The sequence below is a fragment of the Salminus brasiliensis genome, chromosome 1 (genome assembly GCF_030463535.1).
Source record: "Salminus brasiliensis chromosome 1, fSalBra1.hap2, whole genome shotgun sequence".
Lineage (NCBI taxonomy): Eukaryota > Metazoa > Chordata > Actinopteri > Characiformes > Bryconidae > Salminus > Salminus brasiliensis.
In genome coordinates this window covers 75880934-75898412 of record NC_132878.1, presented here as the reverse complement: position 1 = coordinate 75898412, position 17479 = coordinate 75880934, and the positions used below count along the sequence as shown (strand labels likewise).

The 17479-nt window shown below is 41.0% G+C and overlaps 2 protein-coding genes across 2 annotated transcripts in view; one reads left to right on the top strand and one right to left on the bottom strand.

The window, feature by feature from the left end:
- The window catches only part of rpl21 (ribosomal protein L21), a 260187-nt gene that overhangs the window by 10719 nt on the left and 231989 nt on the right, over positions 1 to 17479 (bottom strand). The window lies entirely within an intron of this gene.
- Positions 7594 to 17241, top strand: gpr12 (G protein-coupled receptor 12). The gene is made up of 2 exons (XM_072689069.1): positions 7594 to 7875; positions 10434 to 17241. The coding sequence occupies exon 2, from the start codon at positions 10446 to 10448 to the stop codon at positions 11469 to 11471; it is 1026 nt and encodes a 341-aa protein (XP_072545170.1). The 5' UTR covers positions 7594 to 7875; positions 10434 to 10445; the 3' UTR covers positions 11472 to 17241.

Below are 17479 nucleotides of genomic sequence, written 5' to 3'. Positions count from 1 at the left end.
TGTCCTGCCTGCTTCACCAAAGTTAGCAGAAGTGGGAATGACAGAGACGCTATACTATATACTGTAGGCCAGTGGAGCATCATAATGATGTTGAAGCTGCCATTTAAAGGTAAAAATGCTTCATAATGTTGCTGGAAGTGTCCTAGGCCTTGGGCTTTGACTGACCTTCTCAGCCACCTGAAGAACAGTTGCTCTTGTTTTTCCTTACATATCGCACGAACATACAAGCATCGAGAGAGCTTAGTCACTGTCTGCAAATTACATTGTGGCAACATTTTGTGAACAGCCTCTATTTTGAATAGAGGTGATTTTTCACCTTTCAGCCTTCAGATAATTTGTGAACTTAATGAACTAAACAATTCCGCAACAATTGGAACCTGTATTTTAGTCTCAAAATGCATCAGAACTGATGCTGCTCAACCCTGCTTCATGGGATTGATTTCAGAGCTGGTCACCTCACCTTTCCACATGAGTTTGCCACCGTAATGAGCCCTCTATTAAAGTCATTTAGATCCTTTAGTCTTGCCATCCTGATCCAAAATCGAGGTCAGCTGAGCTGCCCAGCATTGTATACAAGCTACAGAGCATCATAGGGTGTTAAGTGCTCAGCTCTATCTGTCTGGAAGCACTTGTTATGTTTCTCCACTCAGGTGTGCAAGTTCTTCAGACAGCTGTAATATGAGATAGTAACGTACAGACACACACACACACTGCACTTCCATGTTCTAGGCTTAGCTATCAGCCTGCACCAGCCTTGTTGCCTCTGTCATTAAAAAACAGAACACGTATAAACAAAGCCAAACAAAACACTGCCAGCAGCTGATTTGCCTAAAAGGAAACTAGAATCAGCTTCAGGTATAGCAGCTCATGATCAGGACATCACGGACATTGCTGATATTAGGGAAGGTAGTTCAGTGAACCCTGGTCTGTATGAAGAAGTCAACAGTGTGACATATCTCCAGACCAGACATGATCATGTCACCTATGATTTCTGATCAGGTCCGCTGTCCTGCCTTCACTGCAGGGTGGGTCTGGCAACACAAGCTGAATTGTAGCCCAATTCCAAATACAAATTCCACCCACCCAGTCAAGGCCTGCGTCAGCAGATAGATCAAGAGCTGCCTGTTTTCTGAATGGCACCTTGGCTTGGCCAGTGATGACTCATGCTCACTCACTGAGGCCACTTGGTGATCACTTAAGGCCCACAGTGGCTCCACTTACTGCTTGATAAAGCCTCAATTAATTTAGGTCAGTTCTTGGAAATGTACTTTGAAGTATGGCCTTGAGTGAATTATTCCATTAACAAAATGATGCCAAAAAAAAATGTGATCTTGAACGGTCACGTTCAGTAAATAATTTAGCTTATCATTATTATTAATATTATTTTTATTATTACTTGTTATGTTTCTCCACTCGGATTTGCTGGTTCTTCAGACACCTGAAATATGAGCCAGTAAAGTACACACACACATGTGTTAGGCCTAGTTACCAGTCTGCACCACTCTTGTTGTCATTTAAAAAAAAGAATAAACATAAAAATATGCCTAATACTACTACTACTACTACTGCTACTACTACTACTACTAATAATAATAATAATGATGATGAATGATGATGATGATGATGATGATGAATAAGCAATTCTTCTACAAGGTATGTAATTTGAGAGGGAACTGATTCACCTTTCCGCATAACTCATTTGTTGAGAAAGGTATTCAGGGTGGATTGATGTGAAACTTAGTGTGTCAGAATTGTTCATAATGGTGGTGAATGGAACCAGACGACAGAAGAGAATACTGATCTGTTGCCTTATGTCTAAGACATTGCTGTTTATGATTTCTCAGACGCTTACATGTACAGCTACATGTACAGAGCAGCAGGGAAATACAGTCCCAAAGGAAACATGTTTCTGGGCCCAGAGACTTGAAAAAGAAAGAAAGAAAGAAAGAAAGAAAGAAAGAGTGTCTTGAGAAAGAAATTCATAGATCTGCTTTTTTTCCTCCTAATTTCATATTTTAGAAAAAACAAACTATCAGATTGTCATTGTTGAAATTGCTATTCTTTAAAAAACCTTCTTCAGAATTTTCTTTTTTTCTTTTTTTCTTATCAGGAGGATTTTCTTTACTGTTGGCTTTCGTCCTCTGTATCCTCTAAATTTTAATTAAGTCCTAACAAAAAGTCTAGGTCAGATTAATGATGTGTGTTTTAAACCAAAGAATTGTTCGTAGCTATTATCATAGCTGTTATCCTCATAAATGGAACAAATCTCAAATAAGAAAACTGGTGAAGTAGGTTTTAAGAAGAAGTGCCTTCCTAAGACTGGTTGGTGAATGAGGCCCATTTTTATAAACGTATAAGTTTTCATCCTAATATTGTTCTTAAGATAGTCTTATTTACACATCTGGTCACTGCTGTATTTATTTATTTCAAATATGTGCCATCCAGTCACTGTTTGCAGAAATAATTTGTGGTTGCCAAGCAACACGTTTTAATAACCCTTTAATAAAATCTTGACATATTAATAGATAATTAAATTGCTCATATGTTTGTACACTGAGGGTTTCCTGCAGGTTTAGACCTGTAACTATTTGTTCAAACCTGAGTTCTACTGAGGAGGTTATACAGTGGTCATAAAGCCTCTCAGTGCAGGCTGTGATCAGGCTGAGCGAGTGGGGGGCGTTGAATGCGTTATTTGATTGATCGATTGATTGGAAAAGGTACACAGCAAGATGTGTGCTTTAAGACGCAGGTGTTGTTTTACCTGTTGGTATCTTAGATTGCATCGATCTGTAGACATTCGGAGAGGTACAGGGTGTGTAGATCCATGTGACATGTGCCGGTGCATGGAGTCTAAACAGACAGACGGCGAGGGACGCAGGGCATCTGAGGCTTTCAGGGGATGGAGAAGAAGAGGAGAAAAGCGGGATGACAGTGGGGTGGGGGGGTGGATGACACAGATCAGCATGCTGTTAATAGCTCAGTCTCAGAATAGCAGTCACAGGGGAGCAGTGAAGTGAGCAACTTTCAAGGAAGATGCAATCTGATGCTCGACTTTCGCAAAAGGGCTCAGCCCAGACAGACACACACACACAATGAAACCTTGAAACCTAGTGCACTATCTAGCTGAGCTGGGTATAAACTAAATTTTAGGTCTATGTATGTGAGTATGGATGTGGATGAAGTACTTATTTCTAAGAAAGATCATCTACAATATTTTCAGTTACATGTTTAGTCCTTGCTTTGCTCATTTCGTGCAGTTGTGTTAAATCAGCTCCTCCTGGACTGCTTTACTGTTAGGCTGTTCCTTAGACCTTAGTCCTTAGACTTTAGCGTCTATTTTAAACCAAAAGGATCCAAAAAGGTAAGAAAAACGTTCCTGGACTGATACATGGTGGGTGACCCACATCATCGTGGAATAAATCATTTTCCTTTGTAATAAAATAGTTTGATGTATGGAAACTTTCAAAGCATACCTTTCACTCCTCAGACCACATATCAACTTAACAAAATAGCTACTTAACAGAACAAGGAGTAAAGGAAATATACCTTTAAAGTAAGTGAACCAGTCATTTTCGCATTTCTATGATCCATTCATCATGACAAATGTATTGCAGAAATATTCGAAAACCAGTCTGGTATGACATAGTAAGATCTGGATGATAAATGATATTGATTTCTTCACAAAATCAACATCTTTACATGAACAACCTATACAGCCTACAGCAGTTTAGTCTTGCCCACTCATGCTGAAGTAGGTAAAAATGTTTTATCACAATATTTGACATTTCAGTAGCTGCAAATTTTGAAAAACTGCTTTCCAATTGCTCTTACATATCAAAAACAGTTCTTATTCTATTCTTATTCATTTCTAACCCTAATCCATCCAACTTAACAGATGTAATTACCCTCTCTGTAATGAAATGTGGTTGGTCAGTGTTCTTTAAATAATAATGATATTGGCAATATACTCCTAAGAGCATATTGTGTATCACGATAACAAAATTCATCAGGATCTGATCAGTTATGGTCATATTGCCCTCCCCTATGCTGAAGATATTTGGGATGTGTTCGAAACGGAAGGCAGCTGCCTTAATGCCTTGCTGCCTACTCTGTCTCATAAGTCAGTAGCTTAGAAGGCAGCATAGTGATGAAGGTACCTACAACCCAACTGCATTTGAGACACACTTTGAAGGCAGCAAGACATCATGATGTTGCCAGGATTGGCTACGACACTGACAATTTTTCTATAAAATCGTAAATAATTAACATTTGTACAGATTGCTGCTCCCTTTCACAATGTTGCTTTTTCTCTCGAGACGGCGCTAACCCAGAGGATCATGGGATATGTAAGGCAGGGAAACATACATACAGTGGGAAAAAGTATTTAGTCAGTCACCAATTGTGCAAGTTTTCCCACTTAAAAAGAAAAAAAAATCAGAAAATCACATTGTCTGATTTTTAAAGAATTTATATGCAAATAATGGTGGAAAATAAGTATTTGGTCAATAACAAAAGTTCATCTCAATACATTGTTATATATCCTTTGTTGGCAATGACAGAGGTCAAACGTTTTCTGTAAGTCTTCACAAGGTTGGCACACATCGTTGCTGGTATGTTGGACCATTCCTCCATGCAGATCTCCTCTAGAGCAGTGATGTTTTGGGGCTGTCAGCGGGCAACACAGACTTTCAACTTCCTCCAAAGGTTTTCTATGGGGTTGAGATCTGGAGACTGGCTAGGCCACTCCAGGACCTTGAAATGCTTCTTACGAAGCCACTCCTTTGTTGCCCTGGCAGTGTGCTTGGGATCATCTGGTTTTAAACTCTAATCTGATTTTAACTGCACCTTACACTCACTGTACTGCTGCTGTCAGAACACTGTTTACATTCGCTACTTGCACACTATTGTTTACATTTCTTACTTGCAACCTGCACTTTATAGCTGCTGCTCTTCATACTTGCTCATACTTGCACATAAAAGCACATGTAACTTTTATTTTAATTTTTTTAATTGTAAAAAAGGAAAAAGTTTACTTTAATTTTATTTACTTCAACTTATATTATTATACTTTATTTATTTTGTATATATTTTTTATTATTAATTTCTTTTTTGTTATCTTTATCTATTGGTGAATGGAGGGACAGCAAAGTAAGAATTTCATTGTACAGCGTAACTGTCTGTTTCTGCTGTGCATATGACAATAAAACTCTTGAATCTTGAATCTTCAATTTCTTGCTGATGGAAGGAGGTTTGCACTCAACATCTCACAATACATGGCCCCATTCATTCTTTCATGTACACAGACTAGTCGTCCTGGTCCCTTTGCAGAGAAACAGCCCCAAAGCATGATGTTGACACCCCCATGCTTCACAGTTGGTACTTCGGTGTTCTTTGGATGCAACTCAGCATTGTGCAACATGTTGTGTTTGTACCAAACAGTTCTACTTTGGTTTCATCTGACCATAAGACATTCTCCCAATACTCTTCCGGAACATCCAAATGCTCTCTAGCAAACTTCAGACGCGGCCGGATATGTACTGGCTTAAGCAGGTGAACACGTCTGGCACTGCAAGATCTGAGTCCCTGGCAGCGTAGTGTATTACTGACGGTAGCCTTTGTAACGTTGGTCCCAGCTTTCTGCAGGTCATTCACTAGGTCCCCCCGTGTGGTTCTGGGATTTTTGCTCACCGTTCTTGTGATCATTTTGACCCCACGGGCTGAGGTCTTGCGTGGAGCCCCTGATCGAGGGAGATTAGCAGTGGTCTTGTAGGTCTCCCACTTTCTGATCATTGCTCCCACAGTAGATTTCTTCACACCAAGCTGCTTGCCTATTGCAGATTCAGTCTTCCCAGCCTGGTGCAGGTCTACAATTTTGTTTCTGGTGTCCTTCGACAGCTCTTTGGTCTTCACCATAGTGGAGTTTGGAGTGTGACTGTTTGAGGTTGTGGGCAGGTGTCTTTTATACTGTTAACAAGTTCAAACAGGTTCCATTAATACAGGTAATGAGTGGAGGACAGAGAAGCCTCTTAAAGAAGAAGTTACAGGTCTGTGACAGCCAGAAATCTTGCTTGTTTGTAGGTGACCAAATACTTATTTTCCACCATTATTTGCAAATAAATTCTTTAAAAATCAGACAATGTGATTTTCTGAATTTTATTTTCATTTTTTTTTATAGTTGAGGTCTACCTATGATGTCAATTACAGGCCTCTCTCGTCTTTTTAAGTGGGAGAACTTGCACAATTGGTGACTGACTAAATACTTTTTTCCCCACTGTATATGCTGCCTTCACAAAGTTGGCAAGATGAAGGTACCTTAGCAGTAAGCATTTTATATATACAAACATTCGATTCAGACATGACTTGCTACCTTACATTTTAGACACAGCCAAGATGTGTTTCTTATGAGAAGGATTTTTGATTGACATATTAGCCGATTAGAACAGAGCTCGTTTACATTTATCAGCCACTTTATCAGCCGTTGTTCTAAAATGTCTTGTTAAAAATGTGGTCAACTGAGGCCCAAATGATTTGTTAAAGCCTGAATCAATTTAGATCAGTTTGTGGAAATTAAGAGTCAGAATTGGTCACAGTAGTTGTGACAGGAACCAGATGTCTAGAGAGTTCAATGCCTCTAAAAGCTATATCACAGATCATTCTATCACATTGTGTGAATACGAATACAGACATTATTGTTGAGGTTTAGGTCTAAAAATAGTACCCAAAGAAAATTTTACCATTATTAACATTACATATTGACACCATCACAGGAAAACCTTGTATCCCCAGTAGTTGTTTTTCAGTTTCGGACATAAGGTGAAACAGGTGGCAGCTTTTGTGTCAAAATTGAATGATGAATGGACTAAGAGAAATGCTCCAATATGACCTGGAATAAAAGCTTTTTACATCGACTAGATTGAGTTTTTGTCTTTTTGAAGATCAAGGTTTTTGTGACATTATTCATAAAAACCAGAGAAAGCACTACGCTGCTCGCTGTGGATGGCTATGTTTGTGTTGTTGACATTGTGACCTCTGATTCCTTTCACCACCACTGTAACGAAATATGAGTCTCACACAGACTGTTCACATCTCAGTCACTGAATTCATGCTGAATGTTGACAACTTCTGTTTCCCAGTTCCCTCATTATTGGTAAGCTATGGGTTTTAATAAGGTGGCACATTAACAAATTGAACACTGCTAGCTAGTTCTGTAAATAAAAGGGTGGAGGTGGTGGAGATAGGCTGTTTTTCTGGTCCATAAAACCCCACAAGCATCTCAGGGGGGATCTGAATATAGCATAAAGAATTCGAGTCAATGTTGGAGTCAACTTGGTCATTTACCTGAGGAACATTTTAGCTTCTTACCTGCTAGCATTAACTAACTATCCCAGCCACGTAAGACACACGTAAGGCGCGATTCTTGAGGAAAACTCTGTCATTTCGGGCAAAGCAAGGGTAGCAGGGGGAGAAGTGAGTTAAACTTAAGGTGTTAAGAGGGTTTAGTTAAGTAGATAAGGGCGAATTAGTCGGATGAATCGAAAGCCGCCCCCACCTCCCCTCACCTCAGCACCACAGTCTCTCCACACTCCCTCGGGAAAGCGCGCGCGCGCGTTTCGTCTTCCAACAGCAAGGTGACGGTGGAGCTCTAGCCGAACAGGTCCTTTCTCGAGATAAGGCCTCCTGTTCGCAGATTTTACCCCCTCTTCCACCCCTCCTCCACTGCCCAGCACCCCTCCCTTCCCTGCAGGCGCGTGCAGGCGGCGGCGATGCTCGAGCACTTGGGCTCGCGCTGCTAGCCGTGACTGAAACGGGACCAACCGCAACATGGAGAAGCACCGAGCTGAGGAGGGCATCTGACCGGCCACCTCACGAGCAAAGGTAGGGCTAACCGGCGGCGGAGTGCTGTGGGCTATAGAGAAAGGAGACATTTAGATGAGAAAGGGGTGGGTTTTTATTTAGCAGACGCAGCAGCAGGTTAATCACAAAGAGACCGAGGCTGAAAGACTAGTCCAAGATTAGTCCAAGGAGGCTGCTTTTTCAGGTGCTCCATCCTGCCTCCGCACGGGTGCAGTGCAGCAGTGCCGGAATACCAGGGGCTTTCTTATCTGGACGCTAATGTTCCTGATGTTTGCTGGTGGTCGGCAGCGGTGCATCCTTATAAAGCACCTGACCTGACGAATATTCAGTTCCACCTTAAATGGTGTAGCCGTTACACCGTGGCGCCTATAACGCCTATAACGCCTATAAGGCGCCAGAATGTGAGCATGTGAGAGCCGCGCCATTTAAGGTGGTATTGGAAATTCATACAAGAAGCTGGCGAATAAGCGACCAACCAGCCAACCTGCATGTGCGAGCATTGAAAGCCTGCTTCTATCTATCTATCTATCTATCTATCTATCTATATATATATATATATATATATATATATATATATATATATATATATATATATATGCAATATTTATGTCAACGTACATATACAGTGCATTGCTCTTGATTGAAGGATTTCTTTATGTTCTACATTTATTACAGGATCAATATTACATTCTATTTTTATTTATACAGACATTTTATTTGAAATGTCTATATTTCCAATATAATGAGGACTTGTTGCTAAATCTGTCAGTGACTGCTCTAAGGTAAAGAGCACTATAATAGTAGGCCCTAGTGGCAGTTAAACAATGGGGAGAAAAAGCCTGTTATCACTGCATGTCACAGTGTCACAAATGTTCCCTTACTACACACTGTAATTAGGATTAATAGAAGTGTTATTACTGCATGAATAACAGTAATGATAATAATAATAATCATAATGGCATTAACGGCAAGTGTGCTGCTAAAGATAATATACATATATTTAAAGAATGTTCATTGCTGGTCTGTTTTCCATAGTGTAGGCTGAAGGGGTGCCACAATAAACAGCTGTTGTAAACACAGCAGTTCAGGTTGCTCTTACAGGTCATAAGCCATGCTTAAAGCAACAATTACAGCTTTGTCTAAAAGACAGGAAAGTAAATTTGTCTTGATTACATTATATATGCATCACATATATGTTATGTTGGATTAACGTAATTTGCATTTAATTTGCTGCAAACAAAATCACAAAATTTTGAACACATTGATTTAAAATGCATACACTTAGATTTACACTTATTATAGTATAAACATGGAGAATGATAATCAAAGGTGACAGTCCTTACCACCTATCCTTCATTAGAGTTTCAGGAAGGTATTAATTTTTAACCACTTTCATAACAAGCAACTGTGTGAGTAATGTCATTACTCATCAATAAATTGATATGAGCTCCTGTAAATACACTACAGAATATCTTGTCAAGTGAAATCATATTGAATCTTTTCAACTGAATATCTAATCAAATTGATTATTTTATTAGGGTAAATAATGAAACTTCTTTTTCCACTAGCAAATAAATATGTAATGAAATAAAGCAGTTTTTCAAGACATTTGCCCCAGATACAATTACACAAAAAGATAAACAAAAAGTTCCAAATTCCTTTTCACAGTATATATTGTCATAAAAAGCGTGATTTAACATTTAATTTATGAAAAAAAAAATATATATACATATATATATATATATATATATCAAGGCATAAACTGGCAATATTAACTTTTAAACTTCAAGGTCTAAATGTGATGTTTTTTTACAAAAGGAATTTGTAAAATTATCACATTTTATTTTATTTGAAATCTGTTGGAATGGTAAAAAATACTGCTAAAATCTATGAGTAAATAATACTTTATTTAACATTTCACACACTGCACTAAATTACTAATCATGGCACATGCAGTTGGTCAGTGTTCTTTACATACTGACAGTATCCACAGTTTGTTTAGAAAAGCTTATTGGAACATATTATGATGTAATTGATCACCATACTGGTAAATATTGTGATGATGTACTGCCCTAATTCCGTGCCAGAGTGGCGGCATTTGAAACCCTACATACACTGGCAGTGAAAAAGAGTTGCCTACTGATGTTTATAGGATGTTTGAAGGGCCCTATCCTTTTTATATGGCTAGCTGCAAAGTTTGATAATGCAAGATGCCTCACTGCTCATCAGGCGATGGAGTGGGTTTAGAAGTGAGGAAGTTCAGGTGAAAACTATCGCCACATTTAAATCCCATCGAGAGATTGAGAGACTGTGTTGAGAAATGTGTGAAAATTAAATCTACTGTAGGAGGTTTGTGGTCAGCAGTGAAGAGTGTGTGGGAGGCAGTTCATTTAGATCATTTTAAGGAAATCTGACAAAGTGGTGTGAGGCAGTCATCAAGACCAGAGACAGACCTACCCAATACTAATACACATTATTACTGTCTGTTGTTGGTATTAGTGGTCATTTCAAAAGACACGTTTGAGCAGGGTATACACTTGCATGATTTCTGTGTACTGTATGTGTGTATTTCTTTTCAGACGGGAGGCACAATGAGTGAGGAGGTGTCGGTCGCTCCTGGCTGGCTGACCCCTGACCCTTTGTGGGTCAGCAGCGGCGGCGGTAGCATGGACAATATCACAGCTGGGACGTTTCCTCCGGCGGCCGTTCTGCCCCCGCAGCCTCCTCCCGAGCTGCTGGTTAACCCGTGGGACATTGTGCTGTGCACCTCGGGAACACTAATCGCCTGCGAGAACGCTCTGGTAGTGCTGGTGATCTGGCAGAATCCGGCACTGCGGGCACCCATGTTCCTTCTTATCGGCAGCCTGGCGCTGGCTGACCTGCTGGCTGGTGTGGGCCTGGTGCTGCACTTCGCCTTTGCCTACCTGCTGCGCTCGGACTCAGCCCAGCTGCTAACTGTGGGTCTGGTGGTGGCCTCTTTCTCAGCCTCCGTCTTCAGCCTGCTGGCCATCACCATTGACCGCTACCTGTCGCTGTACTACGCACTCACGTACAACTCGGAGCGCACAGCCGCCTTTACCTACGCTATGCTGGTGCTGCTGTGGGGCGTCTCGCTGTGCTTAGGCCTGCTGCCCGTCACGGGGGTCAATTGTCTGGGCCAGGAGGCCATGTGCAGCGTGGTGCGACCACTCACCAAAAACAACGTTGCCGTGCTGTCCGTCTCCTTCCTGCTGCTTTTTGGTCTCATGCTGCAGCTATACGTGCAAATCTGCAAGATTGTCATGCGCCATGCTCACCAAATCGCCCTACAGCACCACTTTCTGGCCGCCACGCCACACTACGTCACCACGCGCAAGGGCGTGTCCACACTGGCCATCATCCTGGGCACATTCGCCGCTTGCTGGATGCCTTTCACTGTCTATTCACTTGTGGCCGACTACACCTACCCACCACTGTACACCTACGCCACACTGGTGCCTGCCACCTACAACTCCGTCATCAACCCCGTTATCTACGCATTCCGCAATCAGGAGATCCAGAAGGCACTCTGGATGATCTGTTGCGGTTGCGTCCCGGCCAGCGTGGCCCATAGGGCCCGGACGCCCAGCGACGTCTGACGTCTGTGTGCACTTTTTGATAATGAGCTCGGAGCTCTAGCCGCCTAAGGAATTGCTGGTATATATATATACTTGGATGGGATTCGTTTTACATGGGGAGGTGTGGTAATGTAATTATGACCAGAGTGTCTCTGTGATCAGTTCTGGACTGCGAGTTCCCAGGGGCTTTTACCTACTATAAAATGGACTGTAGACATAACTCTAAGTTACATCAGTCCCATGTGAATTGACCTAGCACTGTTTGAGCTGGATTAGTGTTACCATGGGAGTCATTTATAAGCTATTTGACTGGCCAGTTCGCAAGAGATAAAGCAGTGGATCGAACTGGAACCAGTTTGAGAACCAGTGGGATGAAGCATCTGTATAATTTCCTTCAAAGTCATAGGCCAGATGTTGACGGCAGTGTTATAAACCAGGTGCAACCTTCAATAACAGCATTTTCGTGCCTGCTAGCAGCGTTTGTTGTTTCATAAGTGTGAGGTGGAATTGCTCTTACTAAGGGAGCTCTGTGCAGGAGGTTAAAGAAGGGAATTAGCTCTGGAAGTATCACTTAAAGGGACACTCTGGAAAAGCTTTAAAAGCCATGACAGGCAAAAGTGTGCACTTATGCTGTACTGTAGCAGAAGGATGGATTCATTTTATTAATCCATAGGATTATTAATCCCATTTTATTAATTAATAGGATTGGATTCAAGTTATTAAACACAGGAAAACATGGAATTAGAAGATAAAAATCCCTTCTGGTGTCATATGTTGAAGGTGGGAGGACTTTTTTGGCTTCCAAATAGTGAAATAAATAGCCTGCTTCTTTAAAAAAAATCTCACCTTCATCAGGTTCATCAGGTATGACCAGGTGTACCTTTAAACCATAATATCCTCCAGGTAAAATGAATCCAGCTTGAACAGGGCTGTAGTCAACAACCCACGCCCCAAGGGTGCATGTGCTCCCTTATATGTCTTCCCCTTCTCGCGAACTTCTCTCCAAACCACTGCCACGCGACCTTTTCCCCTCACCCTGGCCTCCCCATCTATCTAATGCGCGTGCGTGTTTAATGGCAAGCGGCTGTACATAAGATGTAGATAAATGTTGTGCAGGCGCTCACTGACGCGCTCTGTTGTCTGAGACGCTGCGACTGCTGGGCTTGGCCTCAGTGGCAGTGAGAGAGGAGGATGACAGAGGGAGGCGGGTGGATGAGGGCTTGCTCATCTCGTCTCGCTGCTGCTGCATGTTGAACGTGCAATGAAAACCAAGCAACCGTGGAGAGCTAAAAATAACCCGGGCAGGGCAGCTCGCTTCATCTCGCTGGCTGTTTGGTGTTTTTTCGCTTTAAACCCTTTACCCAAGACCTACCCTCCAACGCAGACGACCATGAAGAGCTAACAGTAACACTAGCTACCCCCGATCGAGAGCCGCCCTGAACATCGCAGCCATCGATGCCTTTGTTTAGTCTCGATTCATAGCGAAATCACCTTCTCCACCCGCATCCTCATGCATAAATGCAGGGGCTTTTGAAGTGAACGGGGGTCTGTGTGAAGTGCGCTGTAACCCAAACCCTTCCTCTGCTAACAGGGAAGGATGGAAAAATGCTAAGCGGCTTGCGTGGCAGGCCAATATGTGCTAATTAGTGACGTTTCTTTGTTATTCCGTGACATGAGGACAGATTTGAATGTACAATGTGGTTTTGTTGTTCATGTAGGCAGTGACCTTACTGCTTGGATTCTGGAGCTTCTGGGGTCTGGTTATTATGAATCCCTGACCATACAGTATACTTCTAGATGCATTCATTTGAAGGGATGCACCACGATATCGGAATCACATTGATTTCAGCAGATCTGCTGGATTCGACCATTGTTTCAAAGTGATATTTGATGATTCATATTTATATTAATCCACTTGTAAACTTCTGCAAATAAATGTTATATGTCATTTCTCTGTAATGTTAAAATAGATTTAGTCCCAATTCTTTCAACATTATATATATGTATAGTTTTATGTATATTTTCCAATGTACGTGTGCGATTTGTGAGTATATATATATATATATATATATATATATATATATATATATATATATATGCACACAAACACAAACTTTGGAATCAACAGATTGGCGACTATTTGCATCAACTCAGAATTCCCATATTTGTGCATCCCTTACTCATTTATATTAGTCTAATTGGTTAACCATGTGGTACCATAATTTAATTGGTCAAATTTACATTATTTCAGAAATGGAAAGAAAGCTATTAATGGGCTACTTACCAAAATATAGAAATTGTCTTACCACCATTATCACCTAATACTATTAAAAAACGAGTCTTCCTATAAAACCAACCAGGTGCTGAGGAAGATTCTCCTTTATAAAGGACTGCAAATCAGAGTTTAGCTTTTACGTACTATAAGCTCGGGACTGGTTTGGTGGGCTTGCAGACCTAAGCTAAATGTGACTCCAGAGACACTTCTGCTTAAAGAAATAGTCCATTGTGGGTTTCTTCCCTAGCTTACTACTGCTAAATTAATATTTATTTGATATTGTCTGTGATTTAAGGAAAATGTGAGCTTTTAAAATAAGGTAGGGGAAAATATTTCCCCCCCAAAAGACCCTTATGGGATGTAGAACAAGAAAGCAAAACTGTTTGTAGAAACTGTAAAATACTAATACAACCAAAAACACAGCCTCAAAATATCCTACAGAAAGGTTAGTGTCAAGTAATGTAAATTCTGATAAAGAACAGAAAGGTTTTTGACCTGTAACTGAACTGGGACTATTTTACTGTTCCCTGCTCATTTCAATGCCGCTAATCAAGTTAATAGGCGAATAACTGTAACATGGTACGATGTCTCGTAAATATGTAAATATGTACTCATTTCTAATTCATACTGTAATCCAAAGACATGATATTGATCTGAACCAGAAACTGGCTGCATGTCTGTGCCCCACAGAAGTCTGTCTTTTTAGCATGTCTTTGATATTTTTTAAATATGAATATTTGGGGGAAAAAAGATGCATTCCTATTAGAAAAATCCTATTTCCTAGGTTTTTGAAATTCTTCATCCACACCAACAGTATTACCAAAAATCTCTCTGTTCATACAAGAACATAAAAACGACTGGAGAACATGAGCATTCCAGGCCAGTAGGAGACCTTGTAAATGTGGGCATGCATAATGCTCAAAACACAGAGTGTAAAGCTGAATGAGATATTTTCTGACAAATGACAGTGGCATGTCATGAACGCTATAGATTTGTTTTAACGTAACACCAGCTGGAAAACCTCTGTAATTCAATATGCCTACACTTTTAAAGTCTGATTCCTGCCAGAAAATAAATGATCTCACTTGCTGCCATTGGATTGTTGTTTACACTGCCATGGCTATACCACTGTCTCTGAAACATCCACGCAGTCCTGATTGAGTGGAAAAGTTGAGTTTTCCTGGCAGCTCTAAGTCAGTTTAAATTATAGATGTAGGCTTTTTTGTTTTGTTTTGTTGGTTTTCTTTCGATTAATGATGATTTTGTTAAAACATTTGCAATTGATTAGTTAACTGAGCGCTGTACATTTTCACAGTGTAATGACAAAGTACAGCTACATGTGAGTCAAGACATATAGAGTTCTGCATGCTCAGTAGATTAACAATAACCATAAGCAAGTCAACAACGTGACATCACCTAGGTTTCCCATCCAGTCAGAGCTCAGTTTCAGTGACCTTAAACCATTTTTGTTTTGTGGACTGGAGATCAAAACTCAGACCAAAAAAAAAAATCTATGGGTGAAAAAGGATGTGTGAATGAGGCCTTAAAATAGAAGCAAAATATTATAATTTTTTTTTACCAAAACGAGTAAAATATACATTTCTGAAGAAAAACACTGGACTATTCCTTTAAGTGCTGCTCTGCAATGCCAAGTTTCCCCGATCCATTTCAGTACCACGGTAGATTCCATCAGCGAGCAATAACTGTGTTCTGAGCGTTTCACCAAATTATAGCAATACTCTAGCAGCAATAACAGCTTCACCCAGCAAAGCGACCACCTCTATCAGAAATCGCTGTGACCATATTCAGCTCCTTGACGAATGCTTATAACAAAATCCAAACTACAAACAGCGAAACATCATTGCATCCTAAACCCCCAGGCAGTGATGTGAACAGGATAGGTAGAGAGTTCGAAGCCCTGGAGTTGCAACTACGCTAGCAAAGCAGTTCTGTGCCCCAGCCTTGGTCATTTAGACTACAATACAAATGGATTGTTACTCTACCCTCAATGTGACCTATTCAGCAGTGTGCATTCGCTGTTGTGAATCTTTGACACTGTCATGCCGTGTAAGTAATTTAGGCTTGTCTGTACATGTTGTGTGTGTGTGTTTGTGTGACTGAGGTGTGGTCATATTGTTGCATATGAGTTGCATGATAATGTGTTGGTGTGTGTGTGCGTGCATGCATGCGTGTGTGTGTGTTTGGACAAAAACCCTAAAGGGACACAGGGGTCAGGTGGGAAGCGTCTCCTGTGTGGCTTCCCCAAATACCTGCATGGGGTACAATGGCTAGCAGTCTTCCCTCTGCCTTTAGGTAGGACATACCCATGTGACCTTGACCTGAGTGACCTCTTCTACTAAGCTGCAAATGAAATGAAAGCTGACAGTACACATACATCATCCAAGTTGAGGATGATGTAGTTGATGATGATGACTGAGAAATTATGTTTGAGCAAAAAAAATGGGGGGGGGGTCTTCTTGAGCTATGAAGAAGAATTTATTTTGTTATATTAATTGAAAGTTTCTATTTTTTGTTCCTCTGCCTTGTTTCCACCCAAATTTTATGAGATTCCCGTTTTGCATTCTGATGTGCTGTATAGCCTCTTCTGAATGTATTCTCAAAAAGGAATAGTACTTGTTTGTTTGCTAGGTTATCCTACCGATCGATTTGAACCTGTAAATAAGGCATGCAACAATAGGGGAGGCATTGTGACATCATAGTTGCGGTGCTCCTAGCAACAGTTAACCTTGGGCCGTGCCCCAGTTCACCCGATATAACCTCGTTTCCTTGTCTCCTTTTCTCCGTGAGTGCTGATCGGTATCTGACTTGAGTGGGCAAAAGATCAATGTACAGCAGCCCATACATCCGCAAAGACGGGGAAGACAAGGAGAGAAGAGTGCTTCATTGGGCCTGTTGCGATGAACGTGCTTTTGAGCCACGTCTCGTCCTGAGGTCGAAGAGGTTAAATCTTTAGTGTGTTTGATAAGAGCTAAGTCACGTGATGTTAATAATATTCAATGGAAAAAAATAAAAAAAAATAAAAAAAATAACGATCAATGTCATATTATGACAGCAAATCAAGCAAGTGCTTACTGCCCAAAAGGTGCCAGCCATACTGGCGCTGATGGATGCTTTGGTGAATGGATTTTTGCCAACTGTGTGGACCTTTGATTTTAACAGAACTGTAACCAATCGTAGATGATTGTGCACTGTAATCCACTGTATACTGACTGCAGATTGACTTGTGAGGTCACAATTGATTGCAGAATGACTTGTGAGGTCACACTTGATTGATGGAATGACTTGGGATGTCACAATCGATTGCAGAATGACCACTGATGTCACAACTGATTACAGAGTGGCCTTGTGATGTCACAATGGACATAAGCCGAGGTGTTGACCGTGAAAAGGGCTTGGGTGGACTCATATGGCTGAGGTCTCCTCATCCAGCTTAGGTTAACAGCCTAGCAGAAGAACTCCTGAGGCACACATCTCATGTTTTGAGTCCAGGAGTAAAGGGGATATGAGGGGGGTGGGTAAGGGGGGTGGGGTCTTCACAAGCTAAATTTCCTTGTGGTATGCAGTTGCTGAATGGACTACAATTGAAATTGCATTGACCCATACCTCCTGAATGATCTGAGGAATGGGACGGGTGCAATAGTTACAGCATCTTGTGTAGATGTATGCGTAGTCTTAACTGTGAAATGCACTTTATTTTTGTGACGAGAAATGGCACAACAAAGTTACTTATCTG

Coding starts and splice junctions, on each gene's coding strand:
- gpr12 (XM_072689069.1), top strand. CDS start 10,446: ATGAGTGAGGAGGTGTCGGTCGCTCCTGGCTGGCTGACCCCTGACCCT.